Source organism: Heterocephalus glaber, unplaced genomic scaffold (assembly GCF_053883595.1).
Source record: "Heterocephalus glaber isolate CG9 unplaced genomic scaffold, H.glaber_assembly_v1.0 deba00001472, whole genome shotgun sequence".
Classification (NCBI taxonomy): Eukaryota; Metazoa; Chordata; class Mammalia; order Rodentia; family Bathyergidae; genus Heterocephalus; species Heterocephalus glaber.
Genome location: NW_028258315.1, coordinates 90,968,284 through 90,993,793, shown reverse-complemented (window position 1 = coordinate 90,993,793; position 25,510 = coordinate 90,968,284). Strand labels below are relative to the sequence as shown.

The window sequence follows — 25,510 nt, the reverse complement described above, 5'->3', positions numbered from 1 at the left end:
TTAAAAAGGCATCTCCCTATGCCCAAATTAGCAGGATGGATGTGATTTTGAGCTTTCAGTTAGCCAAATTACTTCAGTGATTGTGATTTTAAGATGCCTATTTATTTGTGATTTTTTTTTCCTCCTATGTTTTCTGAGCCTTCAGTACTCCTTTTCATCACAGGGCACAGATGTGTGGTGGGCTGTGACCCCTTTGGCCTTTACACTCTGGCCATGTAAAGTGGTACTGAGCAGGACAGTTTCCTAACTGTCCAGAACCCTCCAGTCCTTGATGGGTAAGGGGTACCTCTGGCCCAGAGCTGATGGAAGCTCTTCTGTGTAGCGTTCACAACACGACCTCCACAGTGGCAGTGGTCACTTAACTGATGGGCCTTTCTCTCATCAGTACTAATTTTCATTTCCATAAAGCTGGTGTTTTTGTCTCTACTACAAGGAGGAGGAAACCACTGCCTGGAGAATTTCAGTTTCAGATAGCTGGTAAGGGGCAGGACCAGGACCCAGGACCAGGATGTAGAATGTTCTTCCTTATCCCCCGTGTGCTCCCTTAAAAGATTGTTCTTTTAGAAGATCTCCCTGTAGTCTCAAGAAAGCTGAGGGAAGGAGTCATCTCATTCAGTGAATGCAGACCCAAAAACATGTTTAAAAACTACAGTCTCAGCTCTGAAGAGCCTGCCCAGGCTGCAGAGGGCTTTCATCTGTACTGCCCAGCTTTTCCGTAAAGAAGGTGGATAAGAACTCCCTCTCCACTCCTTTCACCATGTGAGTTACAGATGCCTTTGCTTGGACAGCGCTGTTCCTGGCTGAGAGGAGTTTGTACCCTGACTGTGAGCAGCTCCCTTGCCTGCCGGAGGACACATAGGACTCTGCTTCTGTGGACCCCTTTGTCTTAGGTGGGGACTCACAGTCCGGGTCTTTAATGTCCCAGTGCTGTTCTTCCTGCATCTCTCCTCTCTGACCTGCTGTTCCACACTTAGGGCCTAGTAGAGTGTCTTCTCACTTCCTGTCCCAGTGAAGTGTTTTTATAATTACTGCATATTAATTATACAGAATCAAGGGTTTTGTTGTGGCATAGTCATGCCTGCATGTTATCGTACTTTAATCTTGTCTACCCCCAATTTTCTTTCCCTCTTTCTTCCCCTTGATCCTCTTCTTTTTCTCTAATAGTCTCCTTCTACTTTTAAATCATGTTTTTCTTTTATTTTTTTTCTGGATTCCACATATGAGAGAAAACATATGATGCTTGTCTTTTTGAATCTGGCTTATTTCACTTGACATGATAATCCTCAGTTCTGTGTATTTTCTTTTTTCTTTTTTTTTTGGTGCCGGGGATTGAACTCAGATCCTTCCGCTTGCACAGCAGGCAGCAAAACCACTGAGCCAAATCCCTGGCCATCTGTGTATTTTCTTTCAGATGACATGACTTTGTTCTTTAAGGCTGAATATAATACTCCATGGTGCATTTTCTTCATTCATTCATCCCTTTACAGCCACACAGGCTGATTCTATAACTTAGCTATTGCTAATTGTGCTGCAGTAAACAAGGACGTGCAGGTATCTCTGGAGTATGCTGATTTTAATTTCTTTTGGTGTATTTCAAGGAGCTCTATAACTGGGTCAGGGTTTTTTGTTTTTATGATCCATTCCCCATGTAGATTTGAAGAGGATCAGAGAAGATGGGAAGGCTATGAGGGAGATAAAGTCTGCTGCACATTTTCCCTTCTCTCTGTGTTCAGCCCCCGGGTGTTTGATACTTTTTCAGCGCATGAAGGTGCTTGGTGTGCTAGTGATGTCCTTTCTCAGTCTGAGTTTCAGTCTGTCCATCTGCTGGAGGATAGTGCTGTTGGGTGTCTGAAGTATCATCTAGCTCGAGCACTTCAGCTTGCTGTTCTTCCATGCCATGTCCTGCCTTCTGCCTTCAGTGCCCCATTGCAAAGACCTGTGAACTCCCATCTTGCTGCCCCCAGTCTCCTGTCTTCCCTTTCCAGAGAAGCCGCCACACAGCTACTGCTGGCACAGCCTCACTTGTTTTCCTAGGGTGGGCAGGGACCTCGCTGCAGATTCTGCCCTGAGTCTCTGTTTCCTCACCTGGAGATTCAGTCCATCTTCTGGAAAGCAGCCAGAGGAGATTTACCTTTGTCCCCATCAGTTCCTGGGGAACTCTCTTTCTGACCATTTGGTTTGCTTTATGGGTATTTCACTCAGCATTCCTTTTTTTTTTTTTTTTTTACAGTAGCCTCTATTTTAGTCTAAAATTAATTTTATTGGTACATTTTAGGACCTGGTGCTTGAGAGACAGGCGGCGGTACCACTGAGCTAAACCCCCAGCTGCATTCTTTAAATATCTTTTAACTTAAAGGCTTTTATGAATGTGGGGCCGGGGAGAGTGTTTGTGCATGGTCAGGAAAGTTGACGTTGGTAACCCCAGATTCTCGGCTTCTAGCTGTGTATTGTCCAGGGTTTTTGGGTTTTTTTTTTTACCTTGCCCAGCAGTAATAAATACAGTGTACGTTGAAATTCCTGAACATATACTTTATGACATTTGAACATAAATTTGATGAAAATATACTTACTGTTAGTGCATTCTGGTATTTCCTATGCATTCTGATATTTCCCCATTATATATATTTTTTGTCTAACACTTCTGGATGTAAATTACTAAATTAATTTTGCATGAATTCATTGAAACAATTCTCTTTCCTTCATCACTGTACAAATTCTATGAAGACAGGCAGATATTCTGCTTCCTGTAAGCGATGCTCAGTTCCTGCTGTCAGCTGATTTTTTTCTCCCTATATTAATGTGGAAACATATTTTTTTGTGCCAAGAAACAGCTTCATTCAAGGGATAAGGTGATTTGAATGACTTCCTTCTTTCATGTTACCTGTAAAAAAATCCCAAACATGTTAATAAAAATGTCTTCCCAGAATATGTCTTTATAATTGTCTTATTTCTGTTTCATTCTATTTTTTATATAAACTTAACTTTCTTTTCACCTTATTCATCTGCCTTATAAACTAGAGTTTCAGTGGATTTTAAAGTAAAATATGCTCAATTGGGAAAATCTCAAACAAATCAAATGCCAAAAAGGAGTTAGAAAGTACCCCAGTAGCAGCTTCTGGAATCATTGCTTTCCTGGGAATGGCATCACTTGTAGAATGCCTGTTGGAGCTTGCACTTGGGGATAGTGGCAGAGCCTTCTTTCCTGCCTCTGAAAAGTTTGTTAGGTGACAGGTGAGAGTGAGATTGGACTGGTGAGACCAGGTCAGTGCAGATGATACCAACTTCTAAGATGCTTCCAGTTGAGCATGGGTTCTGCTGAGCCACAGTCCTTTACTGTGGTTGTCTTGTTTGTTCTTTTCTCCTTCAAGGCTTCAGTTGGCTGACGCCTGGTTTTTAAGCCTCCCAATGTCTCTTAACTAATTTTGCAATACTGAAACAACTGTGAGTTATAGGCATGGAGTTATTAATCTTCTGAGTAAACATATCAAATATTTTATCTCAATTATAGAGTCTATAAGTCTTAGACACTTTGATATATGAATTTAGTTAGAAATTAGAGTATGTTCCTATGGGCTCAGCACATTTACAGAGAAAAAGATGTTCATGAGTTAGGGTCATTCATCTCAAAGAGTAGTTTTGTTTTGGTTTTTTTGGTATGGGGGATCAAACTCTGGACCTTGTGCTTGTGAGGCAGGTGGCAGAACCACTGAGCTAAATCCCCGGCCCTCAAAGAGTAGTTTTTGTGGTGAAATGCAGCCTATTCTCTACTGACCCCCCACCCCCACCCCAGCCATCTGGTCCTTTTTCTTCACATTGTAGGGAAGTGGGTAACATGAGGCCTAGGGAGCTGGGCCCTTTCACCCCCTATCATTTTCTATGTATAATAGACACTTGCTGGATGGTCCAGAAAGATGTCAGAGTAGGTTGAAATGGGGTGGTTGTCTCTCTCAAAGTTGAGCTGGCCCTAAGCTTGGGAAGGGCCTCCTGTGGTGATGTGTGTGCACTTGGAGTTTAGACTACAGGGTCAGCGGTGAGTTGAGTACATTGTCCTAATGCTAACTTAGTGAATACAGTACAGTGGTACCTTGGTTTGCAAACTTAATTCGTTCCATAAATCTGGAAAAGATGGCCACATTTGTGTTTGTGTGGGAAAGATGGCTGCAGTTGTGTTTCTGCAGAACCCTATGCAGAGTTCACAAACAAAAACAAAATTTTGCTAAATACTTCTGTTGCTAGCCAAATTGTTCACAAACAAAAGTGTTCTTGAGGCCAGCTACCACTGTATTTAGCAATATTCTGTGCTGGGCAATATGCTGGTCCTGGGTGGTGGCCACAGCAGTTCAAGGAATATCATATAGATAGGCATAATGGTAATAGCCAACATGTTGTGAGGATTTGCGGTGGGGTTTGTCATACACATACCTGTGTTTTACACGTTGTGACTGTTAGTCTTGATTGTCAACTTGATTGACCTGAGAAGTGTCTAGGAGATTAGTAAAGCACACTTCTGGTTATGTCTGGATGGGTCATGGAGACGTGACCTTGGAGATGATATCTGGTTCTTGCCCCCTTCCTCGTGGGCTTTTCTTCTGCTTTCTGCTTTGTGGGTGCCATGAGTTAAGCAGGTTTCCTCTGCCTTGACTTTCTGCCAGGATGTTTCTGCCTTGGAGCCAGCTGACCATGGGCTGAAACCTTTGAAATTGTGAGCCAAAATAAAGCTCTCTTTCTTTAAGTTGTGAGTGTTGGGTACTTTGCCCCAGCAATGAAAAGCTGACCAGTACAGAAAATTGGTACCAGAGAAATAAGGTTGCTGCTGTACCTGTACCTGATCGTGTGGGTCAGATGCCTTTGGAACTGGTTTGCAGGAGGAGTTTGGGAGTTTGGGAAGATTTGATTATGTGGACTAGAGAAGCCCTGAAATATTATAAGTAGAGTTTGATGGATGGGTCTGGTCAGAGCTCAGAAGACCAGAATGCTGATAGGAATGGACACAGTAAAGATTTTGTCCATGAGTTTTCAGATGGAAATGAGGACTCTGTTGGATGAGAGGCCATATGTGTAACATTCTGACAAATTATCTACGTTTTGTCCTTGCCCTAAACCTTTATATGAGGCTAAGTTTAAAGTTTGCAGACTAATCTGGTGGAGGAAATTTCAAGGCAGCCCAAAGTTCAGGCTGTAATGTAGGTACTTTTGACTGCTTTTAGCCAGATTGATAGTGAAAATCAAGAACAAAAGCAGAGCAGAAAGATTTTCAAAACTTTTAGGTTGGCCAGAAAAGAAGCATAAAGTTGGGGCCAAAGGAGGTTTGGTTGCTGAAGATGTTAGTGTCATTAAAAAGAAACCAAGTACTTTGCACTAGGATAGGAAGAAAGATGCCTTGAGGGAATCTCATGAAATAGCAAGACTGTTGTCCATCATAGGCTCATGTAAACTCCTTTGAAAGAATTTACCTTAAGAAAAGAATCCCAGCGCACCTTGGTCACTCAAGACTGCTTAAGGAAGTGTGTTCCTGGATTCAGGCATCCAGGCACTCTGAGGCTTCTAGAACTGTGGTCCGAGGAGGCCAGGATACTCCCTGTGCTGGCAGCAGACCTTGGCATAATCCATGTGATATGGGCTTTGCAGGAACACAGAATGCAAGAGTCAGGGGAGGACCCGATCCAAATTTCACAGGAAGGCCTGGGAGGCCAGGCCATGTGTCACAGGATTGGAGTCTGTGCCAAGAACCTCCAAGAGAGCAAAGCATGGAGCTATGAGATGGAGCTGAAACTGCCATTGAGTCCCCAGGAAATTGAAAATGCCAGGGCATGTAGAATATCTGCCGAGGAAAGTAGCAGGCACCCCCCATGGAGTTGTCCCAAGAGAGGCCATGTGGGCTGTAACTGGCAAGGCCACAGGTTGGGCCTTCCCAAGCTGTCTGCAACTCACACCTTCACCACCATTTGCTCTAAACGCTGGATGTGGAACTGTAAGATCTAATGTTTGCCCTGATTAATTTGGATCTTGTTTTGGTCTGATTCCTTTCTATTCCTCTGTTCCTCCCTTTTGGAACGGGAATGTTTATTCTGTGCCATTGTATCTTGGGAATATGTAGCTTGTTTTTTGTAGGAACTCACAGCTAGGAGTTTGCCTTGAGTCCCAGAAGACTTGGACTTTTGAGCAATGCTAGAAGAGCTGAGGCTTTGGGGAAGGAATTAGTCCATTTTCAGTTGTATGCAGGATACTTATATCATGTTAGGTGGAACGGTGAACTTGTTATTATCTCTATTTGGATATTAAATACAGTTTAAGGAAATTTGGATGTCAGGTTGACAAGGGGCAGACTATGATGGTTAATCTTAATTGTCAACTTGATTGGTTTGAGAGGTGCCTAGGAGATTTGTAAAGCACAGTTGCTGAGAGAATCTCAGTGGGTGATGGAGGTGTGACCCTGGGGACTAAATCTAGTTCCTGACCCCTTCCTGTAGGGCTTTTTCCCTGCTTGTAATTACCAGGATGCCATGAGTTGAGTAGCTTTCCTTCTCTGTGCCCTTCCGCCATAATGTTTTTGCCTTAGAGCCAGCCAATCATGAATCAAATCTCTGAGACTGAGCCAAAATAAACCTCTCCTCTTTTAAGTTGCCATTTCAGGTATTTTGTTCCAGTACTGGAAACCTATCTAGTACGTGTGTTTGCTTATTTATACTTAACAGTAAATCTGGGCAGTTTCTACTCTTCTATTCTCACCTCCCTGAATTCACATAAGTACTAAGGGGCAGAGCCAGGCTCTTTCCCTCCACTGACCGATGCAAAAGTGCTGCCCAGCATGGTGGCTGCCTTGAGGTAAATGCTCAGCCGAACTGCCCACCAGGACAGATATGTTTAGTTAGTAACTATGCCTGATTGGGATGGCTGCACCTCCAAGGGGCATCCTCAGGTTGCTAGGTTGAAGTGGGTGAGATGATCGTATCTAACTTTGTCTGGTCTTTCATTGACAGCTGAGATCATCTTGGTATGATTTAGGTGGGACAACATATAAGCCTTGGTGGGATCTGGCAGTCCTCAGACCAAAGTAGAGCTGTGATTTCCCCCACTGTGTGGTTATGAGTCAGGTCTCTTCAAAGCAAAGGGACCAATTACTGTTTTCAGTTGTTTCTGTTGACTATGGCCAGAAACAACTCAGTGTCTGTGAACTTCATATATGAAATGTAAATGATTACCTCTTCTCTGCCCATCTGACTCTGTAGCTTGGAAAAACAACTGAGATAAGAGATTAGAAAGTGTTTCCTTAAGCTGCAGTGGCAGCTTGTCCAGGTGTGCAAGCAGTCTGTTTATAGGAATATGAGTGAGTGTCAGGGAAAGGAAATGAACTTTCATTTCTAATTCAGACATCGGTGGCTTTAGCCATGTACAGATGTGAAAAGCTTTTCTGTAGCTCTGTTAATGGAGGAAGGGAATAACTTGTCCAGTGAAAATGTTTAGTTTTAAATTGACCAGCTTCGACCATTTTGAAATGTTTACTTACGTCTTTTTAGCAAAAGAGTTAGACATGCTGTAGGGTTAGGTCATGTCATGTGAACTGACCACTGCGAAGACTGCTCTAAAATGATAGGCATTTGGCAGATGTGACATGTCCCGTCTTACTTTCTCATAGCCGAGACACAGTACCCCACACCCACAACTCTAAGGAAGACATGTTTATTTGGGCTCACAGGTTGTAGAGGTTTCAGCCCGTAGTCCACCGGCTCCACGGCAGGGTGGCATGGCAGAGGAAGAGTACCTTCATGGCGTGGCGGCAGGAAGCTGAGAGTGAGATCCAGGGAGGCAGCCAGGAAGGAACTATATCCTTTGAGGCCACACCCCCAGTGACCCACCTCCTCCAACCAGGCTTCATCTCTCAACATCGTATTTAGTATAAATTTATCAGTGGACGAACCTACTGATGAATATCACAGCCCTGTAATCCAGTCGCCTCTCAAAAGCCCCACCTATGAGCACATGAGGTTAGGGTGACATCGAGATATAAACCATAACATGTCCTGAGCCCTGTGGATTCTCAAGGAGATAGCACATGACTCTGATCAGCCCCACATAGGGCACGTAATTCTGTTGCTATCCAATCTATCTTGAGCTGTGGGATAAGATGTAGAGGCCTGGCCTGATTTGGAAAGAATGAATTATTCTGTAGCTTTAACTAGGAAAGGCTATGTGGGATGTGGCCTTGGCACTGTCACCGTTCTGAGGGGTCATGGATGGTACGACAAGGGTGCTGGCCCAGTACTTAGCAATGTGGCCCTGAGATCATGGCTTTGTTTTTCCCCTTTTTTTGTGAATACTGACCTCTTGGTATTTATTGAGGCTAAATATTCAGTTCTTTGCTTTGGTACTAGGAGAGGATTCTGCAGAGGAGAGTAAAAAGGTTCCCAGTCTTAAGACACTGACCATCTACAAGTGATACAAGACAACCCATCAGTATGGTCAGTTCCTGACTACACTAAGAGCTCCTGAAAACAGAGGCAGCCCTTTTCTGCTCTCTGTCATGCCCCCGTATATGTAGTTAGTTCTCAAGTATTGATTGATATGATTTAACTTCATAATTAAATGCTAGGACAGGTAGCATAACTTTTAACTCTGGGATGGCCAATTTTTCAATACAGATGCCTGCACTACTCACTGGCTGTGGCCTAACAGGGCACACTGGGGAGAGCTGCATCAAGATTGGGGAGCACATGCTATGCCATCCACTAACTAGTGGGGTTGTCTGCTACAAAGAGCCCGGGTATAGTCATGTGGTGATCACTGATGCATCCTGCCAAGTGTATCAGGCTTTCTAAAGAGGGGGCAGAATTGTACTTAGGGAAAATGAAACTCACTAGTCCTTCCTTAGAGGGTAGAGCAGGATTTAGACAATCAGATGTGTTTTCAGTGTGGAGAAGAACAGTCACAAGGACCACACACACACCGGTGGGTATGGCCTATATGCAGTGTGTTAGGGAAGCTGATGGGCATGTGGAGGATGGAGGGGAATGACGGGGGCAGAGGCTCTGTTCCTGGTGGGGTCGTAACAGTCAGCTGACTGTCGGGAGGTGGGATGTAGACAGGGTATAGAGTTCCTGGGGGTGCCAGATATGGAGGGATCTATGCTGGATCCAGCCTCAGGCCTTTCAAGCTTCTTTCCCAACATATCAGGCATGGTTAGTTGCTCTACCGTCCTTTACTCACAGGAGACTCGCAGTGCTCTACTTTACCTTTGATTATTATCTGCTGTGTCTTGAAACGTTAGCACATACATCTGCTGACCCCTTGAGGATGTGAACGTTGTGTTACTTGTCTTTGAATCCCCAGTGCTCTGGTTCATGCCTGGTATACAGTAGATAGCTTGTGAGTTTTGTTGAATTAAACCAAAAGAGGGTGAGAGCTGCCAGGTGAGGTGGGCTGTGCTTGGAGGGGATCCTGGGTAAGGAGGTAGGAGGCTGCCAACTGTGCAGTGTACCCACTGCCAAAGGAACTCAGAGTGCATGTCTCTGCAGAGGCAAATGTGAAGCATCTGTGGATACCAGACTGCAAAGCACAAGAAATCAGTTCAAACAGAACATGGCAACCGAAATTTAACAGGTTAGAGGGACTGCCTTTGGAAAGTTGAGCCTAAATAAATTTCCAGAGGCAGTGCCTTGCAGCCTCGTGGGTCCTGTGTGTACGGATCCTTCACCAAGCCTATTGATCAGAGGGAGAGGTCAGAGGAGGTCCTCTAGGGAGAATGAGCACCTACTGAAAATTCCTTCAGATGCTTCAAGTTTTTTGAGAAACAGTGTGATCCTGCAGTCTGCATGCATTTAGTTAGGACTTTTTTCAATTGAAGCTGGCCACAAACCCAACCCAAACTGACTTAGTCAATTGTTTTTTTGTGGCCGAAGAGCCCAGTTGGAGGGGAGGGAATTTCTAACTCCAGGCTCAGTTTGGTCTAGGGGCACGTACAGTGCCAGTCACTACTAGATGCTGCTTTTTGTTGTTTTTCTGCCTGACACATTCTATTTTTGGCTTGGCTTCTCTTGGTGTTGGCACTCCATCTCTACATCCCCATTGGCAACTCCATATGCACAACCTATTCATGGCTTATATCCAAAATCTCCCCTAAAGGTTCATTGTTCAGAGGTAGAGCTTTTAAAAGATGAGGTGATTGGATCCTGGGTGCCTTTTTGCATATTCTCTCTGCTTCCTAGTTGCCGTGGGGTGAATAGCTTTATTCTGTCACTCCCTTCTCCGTGCTGCTTCTGCCTCACCACAGTCCTAAAAGCAACTGACCATGGACTGACACCTCTGAAACCATGAGCCAAAATAAATCTGTCCTCCTTTAAGTTGCTATTCTCAGGTATTTTGTCAGGGTGATAAAAAACTAACACAGCCACTGGGATAAGTCCAGTGACAAACTCCTTCTCTAGTTGCTGAAGTACAAATTCCAGGGTTAGCTCTAATTGGAGCTGGCTGGTGTGGGTTGGGAAACATGCCTCTTTAAACAAGTAACCTGGCCCTCATGCCAACTCCTGAACTGAAAGTAGGGATGGAGCAGTTCCTGGAAGAAAGTTGGAGTCTGTCACCCTGTGGTTTTGCTGGGTGACAAGGACCACAGTGAACCACTCTATCCAAGCTGACTTCTCTCATATTGGCAGCAGAGCAGCAGCTACCTTTACTGCCCTAGTGAGCAGGAGAGTTCCAAGGGCCTCTTCCATCCCCAGGTGTGATGCTTCTCTCTGCTCACAGACCATATATCTTTGAGGCTACCCTGCTGGCCACCTCCATTTGTCACCCCTGACACATTCTGAATGTCATGCTGGGCAGGGTTCTGCCCCACATGGCTGGTCACAGGGTCATCAGACTATGGTGGACCTCAGGAGGAACCTCTTCAGGGTTCTTGTTGCTCCTCTGAGGACTGCACTCACGGGAGAAGTTGATTCATGCTTCCCTGAGTGTCTAGAAGCTTGCAGAGCTTTTCCTCCCTTTTGCTTAATTGGCCTTGCACCATAACCTAAGTGGGCAGGCAAGAATGACTTTTTCTGCTTTATAGATGGAGGGAGAAATAAGTCAAATGGGGTGACACTAGAGTAGAGACAGGGGGCACAAATGTCATGTAAAAATTGTAGTCTTAAACCAAAGACGGGGAAAGAAAGACAAATGGTTCTGGCCACTTTTTTAATGTAATGTGGCATTAAACTGCCCATTGGAGGCTACTTAAGCACATACTTCATTAATACCTGCAGGGGAATAAAATACCCCTGTTTACGGCTGAGCAGCTCCGAGCTAATGCCTGCCTGCTGGTCGCCCTCCCATAGTTCACCCACCAGTTTTACCAGACAGTGGATCAGCTTATTGAAACTGTGATAGTGGCTCTGTGGTTTCCAGAGGTCACTTCTTGTAGTGTGTGAGACAGTGTGTGGGAGGGCCTCTCAGCAAACCCAGCCCCGGGGTGCACTGTGACCTCAGATAACCCAACCACTTGGAGAACTAGCAGCTGCTCTTGATTCCTGCTGCCCTGGGGTTGGCTCTCTTCCCAGGCATCTCTGGGCCCTCTAGAACCTCCCTCTGAATCCTCTGTTTGGGCTTTGCTCATCAAGTCACAGCAAATTGTAGTTTTTCAACCAGAAGAGATCATCTGATTCTGTGTGCTCATTTTACACATGAGAAACAAAGGCCAGACCCCGCTGCGTGGCACCTGAGGCCCCGAATGGCCCGCTGTCTGTGCAGCTTCTTCCCTTCCCCTCATCCTCACGCAGCGCACCGTGGGGCACTCATCACCTTGCTGTGCATTCATTCCTCTCTGGACCCGACCAGCCCGACCTGCTGTCTGGAGCTGCCAGGCCGTGGGTAGAGGGCGGGCTGGCTGTGCTGGGAAAGAAGTCTCCCTGGAAGAGAGCAAAATCAAGGGGCCCTTGGTATTATGGAACTTATTAGCAGGAAGGGACATCTCATAGCCTTTGGTCAAAGCCCCTCAGTATGCCCACTTTTGTATTCATTTATAAGCGTTGAATAGCTATTTTTGTGACAGGGCTTGGGAATACAGTCGTGCGTGAAACAGACATGACCTCTGGCCTTACAGACACTATCATCTATCAGGGGACACAAATATTAAAGAGACAATTTAAAAAAACTTAATTATTTTAAATTGACAAATTATACATATTTATGATATACAATTGGTATATATTTATATATTGTGAAATTGCTAATTAAGCTAATTAATATATGCATTGGTCCACATACTTATTTTGGGGGGCTGAGAACATTTAGAATCTAGTCTTAGTAATTTGCACTGTGTTGTACATAGTCTTAGTATTGTACACCATGTTGTATAATAAATCTCCTGGACTTATTCCTCCTGTTTAACTGGAATTTTGTATCCTTTAACCAAACTCCCTCTAGGCCCCCTGCCCCTATCCTGGGTAACCACTACTGTGCTTTCTGCTGAACTCACACACACACAGACATGCACACACGGGTGCGCGCGCACACACACGCACATACGAATTCATAAGTATTTGTCTCTCTGTACCTGGTTTATTTCACTTAGCATAACATCCTCAAGGTTTGTCCTTCTTTTTAAGGCTGAAGAATATTCCCTTGTGTATACATACCACATTTTCTTTATCCGCTCATCTACTCACGAGCACTTAAGTTGGTTCCACATCTCGACTATCATGAATAATGCTTCAGTGATCATGGGAGTACAGATGTCTCTTCAACACACTGGTTTCATTCCTTGGGCAAGTTCCCAGAAGTGGAATTCCTGAATCTTGTAGTAGTTACATTTTTAATTTTTTGAGGAACCTTTGTAATGGCTGGATTAATTTACATTCTCACCAGCAGTATATAAGGGTTCTCTTTTCTCCACAGCTTTGGCAATACTTAGTGCTTGTCTTTTTGATAGTAGCCATCCTAACAGGTATGAGGCACTATCTTATTTACTGTGTATTTTCTTAATAATTATTGATATTGAATATTTTTGCATATACCTGTTGGCTATTTGTATATCTTCTTTTGAGAATGTTTATGCAGATCCTTTGCTCATTTTTTAAAAATTGGGTTGCTTTCTTGCTGTTGAGTTTTCTGTATATTTTGGATACTAACCCCTTAGTAGATATATGGTTTGCAAATATTTTCTCCCATTCTGTAAGTTGCCTTTTTATTCTGTTGATTTTCCTTTGCTGTGTATAACCTTTCTGGTTCGATCCAATCCCCATTTGATGGCTTTTTGCTCTTGTAGTCCTATCCAAAAAGTTTTTTCCCGGACCAATGTGAAGAAGCTTTATCTTATTTTTTTTAGTGCTTTTCCAGTTTCAAGTCTTAATGTTTAAGTCTTTAATCCATTTCTATTTTAATATTTAGATCTTTAATGCATTTTGATTTTAGTTTAGTGCATGGTGAGAGGTATAGGTCTAGTTTTAATCTTTGGCAAGTTGAAACCCAATTTTTCCAGCACCATTTATTAAAGAGGCTGTCTTTTCCCCAGTGAAGGTGTTTGACTCCTTTGTCGAAGATGAGGTGGCTGGGTGTTTTTGGAGTTGTTTCTGCATCTTCTAATCTGTTCCACTGGTCCTTGGGTCTGTTTCTTTGCCAGTACCATGCTGTTTTTATCACAGTAGCTTTGTAGTACAGTTTCAAGTTGGGGATTGTGATACCCCCTGCGTGTCTCTGTTACCTAGAATTGCTTTTGCTATTCTGGGTCTTTCTTGTTCCAAATGAATTTTTGGATTGTTTTCTCAAGGTCCGTAAAGTATGCTGCTGGGATTTCAATTGGGATTGCATTGAATCTATATAGCAGTTTTGGAAGTATGGCCAATTTTCACTATATTGATCCTTCCTACCCAGGAGCAGGGGATGTCTGTCCATTTTCTGATATTATCTCCAATCTCTCTTTTCAGAGTGCTTTAGTTTTCAGAGAAGAGGTCTTTGATATCTTTTGTTAGGTTGATTCCTAGGTATTTCAGTTTTTTGGATGCTGTTGAGAAAGGAATTATTTGCCCTATTTCTCTCTCAGTGAGTCTGTTGTTCATGTAGAGGAAAGCTATTGATTTTTGTGTGTTGACCTTATAACCAGCTACTTGACTAAATTTGGTTATTAAGTCTAGAAGACTTTTGGTGGAGTTCTTGGGGTCTTCTATATAGAGTATCATGTCATCTGCAAATAATGACAATTTGACTTCTTCATTTCCTATCTTTATTCCTTTTATTTCCTTATGTTGTCTTAATTTCTGTGGCTAATGTTTCCAAAGCTATATTGAACAGGTGTGGTGATAGTGAACATCCTTGTCTTGTTCCTGATTTTAGTGTGAAGGATTTAAGTTTTTGACCATTTAGTGTGATGTTGGCTGTTGGTTTTTCATAGGTGAGTTTTATCAGATTGAGGTAGAGACCATCTATTCCAATTTTTTGTAGAGTTTTTATCATAAATGCATGTTGGATTTTGTCAAATGCTTTTTCTGCATCTATGGAGATAATCATATGGTTTTTGTCCTTGGCTCTATTGATATTGTGTATTACATTGTTGACTTTTATATATAGTGTAAGGTAAATGGTCCAGTTGGGTTCTTTTGCATGTGAATACCCAGTTACACCAACACCCTTTGTTGATGAAATTGTCCTTTCTTCCTGTGTGTTCTTGGCCTCTTTGTCAAAGATGAATTGGCTGTAAATGTGTGGATTTGTTTATGAACTTTCTGTTACAGAGAAAATTTTTTAAAATTTCAATTTTCAGCCTGGGGATTGAGTGTGCCTGCCTTGAAAGTGCAAGGTAGTGAGTTTGATCCTCAGTACCGCTCAAAAAATTAAATTTTCATTGTGAATTAGGGCTATGAATATAACAGGCTTTTACAGCATATGACAATGGGTTCCTGTTTTTTCTGGGAGGGTAATAAAGGCTTTGCTGTGGAAGTATCACTTAAGCTAAGCCTTGAAGGACAAAATAGAGCTTAGCCTGATGAAAAAAGAATGGGGAGACATTCTGGAAGAGGGAACAGGATGTAGAAAGGTTCCACTGTGGCCCAGGGATATAGCACAAATTAGTGGCTCACCCAGGGCTAGTAGAAAACAAATACGGCTACAGATCCTGTGTTCTTTCTACTCAGTGGTCCTGGGCTTGTTTTTAGGCCCATCTCATGGTGCTGTGTGCTTGCTCTGTATGAAGGGGAAAGTTAACATGTATGGGGGCAGGTGTATCAGGTAGTAAAGGAGGCTGGGTAAAGGCATAGAGGAGAGAAAGGGTCTGATACATGTGAAAAACAGCAGGTTGACCTATGGTGTTGAGCAAAGGATTCTCCCAGAAGAGAAGTGGGATAGGTGGTTGAGGAAGGTAGGGAGGTGTTGAAAGTTGAGGACCTTACTCTGGGCTTGCAGGTTGGGATGGAATGGGGGAACCAGGTATGATGATATCAGCTTTTATCTCAGCAATTTGACTATTTATTCCAGGCCCGACTTATAAAGGCTTTCTAGTAACTTAGAAAGATATATACCCTGCTTTTTGCTTTTGATATACATGCTAAAACCAGAAAACCTTGAGATTTTATAGTTTTCTTTAGATATAATTTTGTTACTTTATTCTTTCTCCTTTTTCCTTCTCTACCTCCGGTAGCACCCATGACTGCCTTATCTATGCTTGATGTGGGTGCTAGATGGTAGAGTTACAAAGATTATAAGGGATGATTCCTGCCAACGGGGAGCCCAGGAGTGCAGGGCACTGGCAGGGTGCAGAAGAGTTGGGGGCGGGGGGCGGCTGCTGCAGAGAATAAGCCGAGAAAGCCTTTCCAGGAATATGTGGCCATTGGGTGGATGAGAGGAGCAAAGAGGTGAACGTCGCCTGGCTGCATCAATCCTCTGTTGATCTTCTGACAGCAGGTTGGAAGCTCTTGAGACTAGGATCAGACTGCTGAGGAGGACCAGGTGCTTGGGGATGGATGGGTGGATGTGTAGATGGGAGGACAAATCAATGTTGCTATTACAACGCTAGTGAAAGGATCCCTACAAATAGAACAAGTAGCAGTAAGGATTCTGGTGTCTCCCACCCACTGCCAGTTGACAGCTCCTGTTTCTCATTACGTATATGGTTAACTGGTCTAGAAATGTAACCTGGTTTAGGAGCTGTTGGCTCAGAGACAGTCCTGTGGGTGAAATTCCACAGCTTAAAGAAGTGAAGGAGGTTTCTGAATTAGATTTGAGCCTTTATTTCTCTGGTGGCTTGAGGGCTCATAGGGTCCAGATTAGAGGGGGTCTCCGGTGGTGTTTTTCTGAGGGGCATTTGGCCCTGCCACTTGGAACTTCCATCCTGTGAAAAGAAACCCGGACAGATGAATGGCTGAGCAACACAGGTCTGGCTCAGCCCAGCAATGGAGGGCTATGGGGATCATTCTGTTCAGCCTTGGGGCAGAGGGCTTTTAAGGTGCAGCCTGTGCCCAGTTTCATATAGACAGGACCTCATTTCCTGTGGAGGCTGCTTTCTTGCCCCTTCCTCAGCCACTGTCTTCCTGCATCTTTACCATTGCTTCTTCCTTTGCACACTTATCTCTCTCAGCCACAGACCTCAGCATCTTCTCTGTGGATGTCTCACCTGATTCCTTGCTGCTCTGCACATTGCTACCTTGCTCAATTATAGAATTTATGATCGTGCTGGCTTCCTTTTCAAATTAACTTGACTTTCTCTTTTCATATGAACAGAGCTTTTATGAAACAAATAATTAGCCCACTTTGCCTGATTGTTGTTTTGCAAAAAATTTTTTTAAAGCATTACATTTGTTTAATGTAGAGATGAATGCTCAAGTCATAGGAGTCCCTTTTAATGTCAGGATCAAAGACCAGGATGACATTAGCTTCTGGGCAAACTGGTCTGCTGTGTTGTTCAGTTAGCCTCATGGTGGAATCTCTGTAATAAAGAATCACAGGAAAGCAAGGTTATATTTCTTATAATCAATTCCATCAAGAAATTCACTATGAAGAGTTTTGAAAGAGACAAAGTCTTTAAAAATTAAGGGGGGAGGAGGGGAAGGAAGAAGTATAAAAGAACTTTAAACAATTCAGTTATACTAATGGCCCCTGTGTTGATGTGGCAAAATTACTTATAAATAAAAGCCAAAGAGGAAAAACAAGTTATGTTTGGTAGTTGTACTCTTTGTTCTCTGCCTTGTTTTTCTGCTCTGAAGTATAGTGTGTCTTGACGTAGGGATGTAACTGCTATGAATATTGATGGCAGCAAAAGCCTTTTTTTCCTGTCTGGCCTAGTAAATAAAGCAGAAAGGATAAAATGGGAAGAGGAATTGTAAAATTAGTATGGCTTTTTTAGATTATCTTGTTCCCTTAGAACTGGAAGTCTCAAAAACATTGGCCACGTACGTTTGTTGGTCAGGGTCTGATTTGAGCACAACAGGTTGGTATTTTCAGGGATTTTTGCCTCTGGTTGAAATAACAGAATCTTTTTTTCTTTAAGTTTTCAGAGTTAATGTCCCTGCCTCATTGGAACATTTCTGGATCTGTCCCTTTCGCCCAGCAGGAAAATTGGGCCCTGTTGCTCAGCATACCTGTTGTAGTGTGAATGTGGGATTGTATGGCGTGCCTCCTGGGCTTGGGGACACTGGTCACCCAAAAGGGAGTCTTGTAGGTCTGCCGGTGCCACTCTGGGGGCGTCTCCCCGGACTCCCGAGCCCAGACGATGAGGTTCTGTGAAGAGAGTGGGGTACTGGCCAGGCATGGCAAAGTGCACGCGGGGGACAGGAGCAGCCCTGCCAAGGATGTGACCTGTTTGAGGGTCTCGCGAGGGCCTGAGCGGAGAGGTTGGGGCTGAGCTAGGCTTTTTACTTTGTAAATCCCCTGACTCTGGAGAACTCAAACCAAACTAAAATTTATTAGATGCTGTGATGGTGTCCTGGGGATCAGAGGAGGCTCTGAGGGCAGGTTTAGAAATAACGGGAATCGGGATCACTCTGGGCCCAGAGAAGGAAGAACAGATAAGCTGGCTCTTACATGACCAGCAGGGAGTTGAAAGTGGGGGTGACTTCTGGAATGCACAGCCATGCTTGGATGGTCCCCCCACCTGTGGCCATCAGGGAGGGTACTGGTGGAGAGTCTGGGGAGGTTCTGCAGGGAACAGCCAGAGACAGAGGGTGGCTTGCCTGCAGCAGACACCTGGAGCCCAGGGCGGGCTGGGCAAAGTTCTCATTTAAATATAAAAGAGCACAGGGGTAGTGTGCTCATACGTGCGCGCGCGTGCGTGTGTGTGTGTGTGTGTGTGTGTGTGTGTGTAAATATATATATATATTTGGTGGCAAACTTTTAGGGAGTCAAGTTTGTGAGAATCTTCCTGAAACGAATATTTTAAAAGATGATTCTAAAAATAAAAAGTTTCAGAAGCTTAAATGTTCTTTTTAAAAACCAACAAATTTGCATTTTTAAAAATATGTCTACAGTAGTAGTCATATAAAGCACAGCAGAGTCCTCAGCCCGATCGGCTGTGAAAAGGAATGGGGAGGGGGAGTGGATAAGACCTCGGCTCTGTGGAGATGGTGGGGAAGGAGACAGAGATGGAGGGGCTGTGTCAGCGGCCCCTCATGATTTCAGACATTCTCTGTATATGTTTGAAACCCTCACGTCCACTAAGACTAAACCTTTTGAGAGCTACGACCAGGGTTGGGGATGTTTTGCTGATCCTCGCTGCTGGTACAGAGCCTGTCGTGCAGGAGAGGTGCTTGCTGAGTGTGTTCCTGAGCCAGATTTATTTTGATCTCTTCTACTAGCTATATCAATAAGTGAATCCCATGACTTCTAGTTTGGTAAGGAACAAGGCCCCTCTGTAATACTATAGCGTATTACTACTCTGTAGACCAGATTGAAGAGTTCTAATTGTTGATTTTTGTTTAGCTATTAAGTAGCTTCTCACCAGGAAATGCCTTTTGGTTACATATATTCCTGTTGGTTCTTATTTCTACTGAAACTAGGCCCAGATAAAGAAATATTTATAAAAGAGAAAAGAGTCACAATGTTTAGACCTGCCCATGCAGGTGTTTTTCTGCTCAGGGAGTCAGGTGGATTGGATCTGGGTGGGTTCTTAAGAGTCTTCCTGCCCTTGGGCCAGTGGCTGAGGGTGTGGCCAGCAGGTGGGAATGCTTATTGAGACTAACCAAAGGGAAAGATTTGAAGGCTGAGCCTCAGCAAGTTCCTGTGGCCTGGGGGCAGTGTTGCCCAGGGAGGAGAGGCATGGCAGTCATCAGGCAGTGTGTTTGCCATCCGGATTCACTGTAGATGAGCACACTTATGTGCAGAGGAGGGGAAGGACTTTTCCAAGGTCATTTTGCTACTTAGAGACAAAGCTGACTCTTGTAAGTCAGACGTAAACCCAAGAGGAATTAAGGATAAGGGTCCAAACAAGCACATCTTCATTTCTTCCAGAGGACATTCTGTTCAAAGCTGCTGGTGCAATCTTTGCTTGCACCCTTGTGCTTCTCTGGGCCTCATTTGGCAGTCTTGGGAGGAAAACATGCTGCATTCTGCAAACACGTGCAAATAGCAAACATGCCTGTTACGTCCTGGGCAGACTCATTGCAAATACATCCAGGGCAGGTGGAAAAATGCAATCATGCAGCCTGGAATGAAAAGTGTTTTACACTTAGCTGCTTATGAGAAATCCAGTGTTAAAATTAAAATGCTTTCCTGGCCCAGGTGCAGTGTAATTGTTTCATTTTTCATAATGAAACTTTGGAGAAAAACATGCTTGTATCTCTGAGATGTTGATTCTAATCACTGGTTCATTTCTTTTGTTTCTTCTTCTTTTTTCTTTTTGTTATGTTTCTTTGTTTCTCTTCACAGGAAAAAGTAGAATATGCCTTCCTGATTATTTTTACAGTCGAGACATTTTTGAAGATTATAGCATATGGATTATTGCTACATCCAAATGCTTATGTTAGGAATGGATGGAATTTACTGGATTTTGTTATAGTAATAGTAGGGTAAGTAAATCCTTCTTACTTTGGGGAGATGTTTATCTGGAAAACAGGAGGTGGAGGTTGGAGGGGGGAATGACTTTTTAGGGAAGAATTTTTCTCTTTTATTCCAGTTATTGTACCAAGACCTACCAGGAGTTCTTTTAAGACTGCCAATACTGCTGCCAGTCTTGGGGGAAAAAAACTACTTTATTACTCTTGTTTTTAATAATATGTTGTGGAAGGAAGTCTAAGCTCCTAATATGAGATAGTTTACCTTCCAGGGCCTGAATCTCCACACATAGACCAGCCTTGCTGATGGTTAGGGTCAGATGACTAGAGATCTTAATACTTAGCACCCTAGTAAGCTAAATAAAATAATAAAGCCTTTATAACAGTGAAGTTTTCTGCTGTTTACCATCCTTGGAACAAAGCTATTTTTTTTCTGCTGACTTGTAGGAGAAATTTTGGCATGCTACTATTCCACTTTAAATAACAAAATAAGAGTCTGAATGATGTCACATATCTGGCATAAAATGAAATAAGCTAGAAATGCAGAGAAGCAGGTGTTTTCTCAAAATCCTGTTGCAGGAAGAAGATGCCAGTAGTTTTCGTTAGAGAATGTTGAAATAAAAAATAGTGGCCTGTATTTTCCTGCTTCTTCCACACCTGGAAATGTTGCTAGCAGAAAAAAATGAATTGGTATTAGAAGAATGATGAATCTTTGAACCAAATATCCACGTGGGGAAATAAAGTATATCCTTTTTCTGAATCTTAATTACCCTAGCTGTTCTATGGGTTGCTCCTAAACTTGTGTTTATTTCTATAGAGAGAGATTTTTAAATAGCTTCTATGACTTTGATCAGCTGCTTTTGGCACTTAAGCAAGGTGATTTTTCTTTTGGATTATCATTTTATCATGAATCCTTTGAGTTTTCATTTGATAATAATTCTGCTGGCTATTGGGGAGTAGAATCAGTTTCTGGTCTGTCTTTTCAAGCTAGGAAATTAAAATGAGATCCAAAGTGGTGGCCCAGTGGGGTAATCAGACAGATGAGGGGGAAGGTTAGCTTTTGCCAAAGCTACCATAGTACTCTCACACCTGAGGTATCATTGCAAAAATGCTGCATATACATGAACAGATGGCAGACGGGCAGGAAGGGAGATTTCTTGCTTCATTTGGTGCACTCTGTTGAGGAATGGAAGGCAGGTCTCTTGGTTTTCTGACAGTCTTCCTGTACCTCTCTTGCCATGGGACTTTGTGTTCAGGTAGAGAATGGAGATGCTTAGCTCCATTTCTTGTGTCTCCGTGCTGTCTGCCTGGAGACATATTGCATATGACAGCACAGCACGAAGACAGGGAACCAAGTGAGCATGGTGGGCTTCCCAAGTTTAAGAGACAGAGACAGGAGTTCAGGAGGGGCTCAGTGCTGGAAACTTGAGAAGCAGAGTGTGGGAAGAGAGGAAAATAGAGAGAGCACTCCCTGAATGTGCCTTGCGGTCCTCTGGAATTTTGGCTGAAGATTTACGTAAGATACAATTTTATGAAGCCAGGCAAAAAACACTGTTAGAAAAAGGAAGAAAGCTGGGCGTGGGGAGCATAAAATAAATTCCAGGGCTCACCTAGGACTGAGATGTGTTCAGGTTCTGACTAACGAGAATAAAAGATCTCTCTGAACACCTTGGACTGTCCTGGAGACTCTAGCAGGCCCGTCATCAGTGGGGCTAACCTAGCTCCAGAGCAGGGGTTGGGAAACTTCATGTGGTGAGCCAAATTCTAGTCTATTTAGCCTGCCACCTGTTTTTATGAATAAAGTTTTATTGTAATGTAGCCTCACTCAGTGTTATGTAATTGAGTAGTTTAGGTCCACAAAGCCTGAAATATTTAGTGTCTGACGTTTTACAGAAGATGTTTGCCAGCCCCTGATCTAGTGTAAAGACTACCTAAATCTTTTGCTAACATTTTTGAAAAAAGTCTGAAATGGAGCAAACTGATGTATGAGTAACTCAACTTACTAACAGAAACAAAGTATTCTTCAGAGGAAGACGACAAAATAGAAATACTTTCTTTTTGTGGCACTAATAGGGATTGAATCCAGGGCCTTGGCATGGAGCTGCATCTTCAGCCCTTTTTGTTTTTTATTTTAAGACAGGTGTGCACCACATGCCTAGATACGTAAAAGTATTTTTTTAAATGTTCAGCATACAGTCAAATAATAGTAGACACATGAAGAAATTTTACCCATAACCAGGAGGAAATTCTATCAGGAACAGAGTCAGAAATGGCAGAAATGTTGGAATTGGCAGAGAAGGACCTTATATTAGATTAAAACCTGCTATTATAAATATGTTTATAGTCTTAAAGGAATACATGACTATGAAGAATATGGGACAAGATAACAAAGGGCCAGTAGAACTTCAAAAGCTGAAAAATACACCCGAAAAGAAAAATTTCCCGGATTGACTTGATGCCACATGAGACACGATCAAAGAAAAAACACTAGGGAACTTGAAGATGCAGCAATAATGTGAAGAATAGTAATTAAGGAAAAACTGAGCACCATATGTGTGACCTATGGGGAATTATCAAGCGGTCTTCTAACCTTCATGTTTGGAGTGTCTCAGAAGGAGAAGGCTGAAGAGACAGGAGGAATATATTTCAAGAAATGGCACCAAATTTTCCAAATGTGATGAAAATATAAGCTCATAAAAGAAGCTCAAAAACTCCTGAGTAAAATATACATAAAGAAAACCACGGGCCGGGCATTTAGCTCAGTGGTTTCGCGGCCTGCTGCGAAAGCACTAGGACCCGAGTTCGATCTCCGGTTCCAAAAAAACCCCCAAAAACTAAAAAAAAGAAAACCATGACAAGGCACATCACAGAGTCAATTTTCTAAAACACAGGAATAATGAGAAAATTTCAAAATAGAGTAAAAGCTGTCTCAGACCTCTTAACAGCTATGCAAGCCAGGAGATACTGAAGAGGGGGGAAATGTCTACTCCAGTTCTTATTCAGTGAAATGCATTCCAAAACTGAAGCAAAAAAAAATTTTTTTTTGAGAAATCAGAGCTGAGAATTCATGATGGATAGACCTCCTCAAGAAAGTTTAAAGGCAGTTTTTCAGGCTGAAGGAAAATAACACCAGACAGAAATGTGGGTCCACACAGAAGGAAAAAAGAATGCCAGAAAAGGTAAATAACTTGGATAGGTATAATGACATTTTTCTCATTTAAAAATATTTTTAAATGTCATTGTTTAAAGCAAAAATAGCAATATATTATGGGGTTTATACCTTCTACAGAAGTAAAATATATTACAATAATAGCACAAAGGATTGGGACCGAGAAATAATTGTGTTCTGTTGTCAAATACTTCTACAGTAGATAGAGTGATAAAATATTATTTGAAGATAGATTGTGATAACAGGTATATTTTACAGTCTAGACGTTGGATTGGCAAACTGCCTATAAATCAAATCTTGTCCCCATTCCATTGCCCTTTGGCACAGTATTTTATTTGCCATCTGTTTCAGAAAATAAAGTTATATTGTAACCCCAACACACTTACTTGTGCCTATGGCTGTTTAATGTTTAACAACAAACTTGAGACCTTGTAGGCTGAAAATCCTAAAATATTTACTATCTGGCACTTTATAGAAAGTTTTCATTGATACTTGCCCTAGAGGAACCATACTCTGTTTCTAGGAGAAAATCTTTATGACCTCAGAGTAGGAAGAGATTTCTCAGGCATAAAAGGCATCAGCCATAAAAGAATTGAAAAAAAGAATAATTGAAAAATTGCACTTTATCAAAATTTATAACATTTCTTCAAAAGACAGTTTGAAGAAAATGGACAAGTGATTTACAGATTGAGGAAAAAGTATTCAAAGTATATGTTTCTAACAAAGAACTTGTGTTCAGCATATATAAAGAACTCCTACCACTCATCAGTAAGAAGGCAACCTGGTACATAATGGACAAAAGATTTGAACACATCTTCAGCAAAACATACATGTTAATGGTCAACAAATCTGTGAAGGGGTAGTGAACATTGTTAGTGATTAGAGAAATATCAGTACCACAAAGACAGCATTGTGTGCCTGCTGGAATTACTAAATGTAAAAAGACCAAAAATAGCAAATATTAACTAACATATGAAGCAATTGGAGCTCTCATATACCACTTCTAGAAATGGAAAGTGATAGAACAACGTTGGAAAAAATTTCCAACTTCTTAAAAATGCTGAAACAACTTACCATGTGACCATATTACCAGTTCTTTTTAAAGTATTTATCCAAGGTAAATGAAAATGCATGTTCTCAGAAGAGGTTTATTTATAGAGGAAAAACTGGAAATAATCCAGATAATCTCACAATAGATGAATGGATAAATACATTTGGCACATTTATATAATGGAATATTACTCAACAGTAAAAAAAAACTGATAAATTTATCAACGTGGATGAACCTCAGAAACATGTCAAGCAAAAGAAGATAAGCAAAAAGAACATACTACAATATTCTATTTATGTAGGTTCTAAAAGAGGAAGAAATGCTGTATGGATAAATAGCCACTCAGCGGATACTGAAGGTGGGGCTCCGAGAGAAGGTGACTGCACAGGGACTGAAGAGAGCAGCTGGAGATGTCCTGTGTGTCCATTGTGGTGGTTGTTACTTAAACTTGTATATCTGTCAAAACTTACCTTATTATACACATTAAACGGGCACCTTTTAGTCCATGTAAATTAAACTGCAATAAAATAGATTTTAAGAGTAAAAATCATTTAGGAAACTAAAATGTGCTTATTGGTCTCTGTTTCTCATTAAGTATGAAAAACTTAGAACATAACGTTATTCTTTATCTAAAATATGCACTAAATTATGATCAAAGAAAGAACAGGAAAAAAGTTTTATAAAAGAAAAAGACAAATTATGATGTCTTCATTTGAATCAAATTTCCGCTCACTAAAGTTTTCCAACTGTAGTCTGTACCTCAATGCAGTGGATTTTCTGTTCCAAGTTCACAGTGACCTATTACTTTGGTGCAAATTCCCACTAACAGAGACATTAAGTAAGTAATGGACATTTCTAAAATACTATTAATAACGTGACCATGAGAGGACTCTCTGGGTCTACCAGAGCTGAAGTTACTACCTTTAAAGAAGAGTGTGATGTGAGTCAACTTTTATCCTACTACCCTGTTTTTTCAAGAAAGAACCATTTCAAATATTTAGACATTGAGCCTCAGCATTTAGGTTTTGTGAAGAAGAGCTCCGATTCTTCCTTGCAGGGCTTCTGACTTTTGTTAGCTTGGGCAGCTACTTGTCTTTCCTGTCCTGTCTTGGGGTAAACTTTTAATAACCTAGGACCAAATGTTGCTTTCTTCCTTGTCCTTATGTTGTCAGGCACACAGTACTTTTTTGGGCGAGGGTGGTGGCGAGGGAATTGAATCACAGAATATGGGAAGAGGAAGGGTGGGGCTCTGGGTTCCTTAGTCCAGTTTGCCCATTTCACAGAGGGAAACGGGCCCAGAGGGGCTTTCTTCATGCCTCAGACCTGTTAGGTGTGATTACAGCCGCC

The 25,510-nt window shown here is 42.3% G+C and overlaps 1 protein-coding gene across 12 annotated transcripts in view; it reads left to right on the top strand.

The window, feature by feature from the left end:
- Window positions 1–25,510, top strand: part of Cacna1d (calcium voltage-gated channel subunit alpha1 D) — a 342,473-nt gene that overhangs the window by 170,146 nt on the left and 146,817 nt on the right. For all 12 annotated transcript variants that reach the window (XM_087181506.1, XM_087181505.1, XM_087181511.1 and 9 more), the window contains one exon: window positions 19,819–19,958. In XM_087181506.1, coding sequence (XP_087037632.1) covers window positions 19,819–19,958 — 140 coding nt within the window. The remainder of the gene's footprint in view (window positions 1–19,818; window positions 19,959–25,510) is intronic.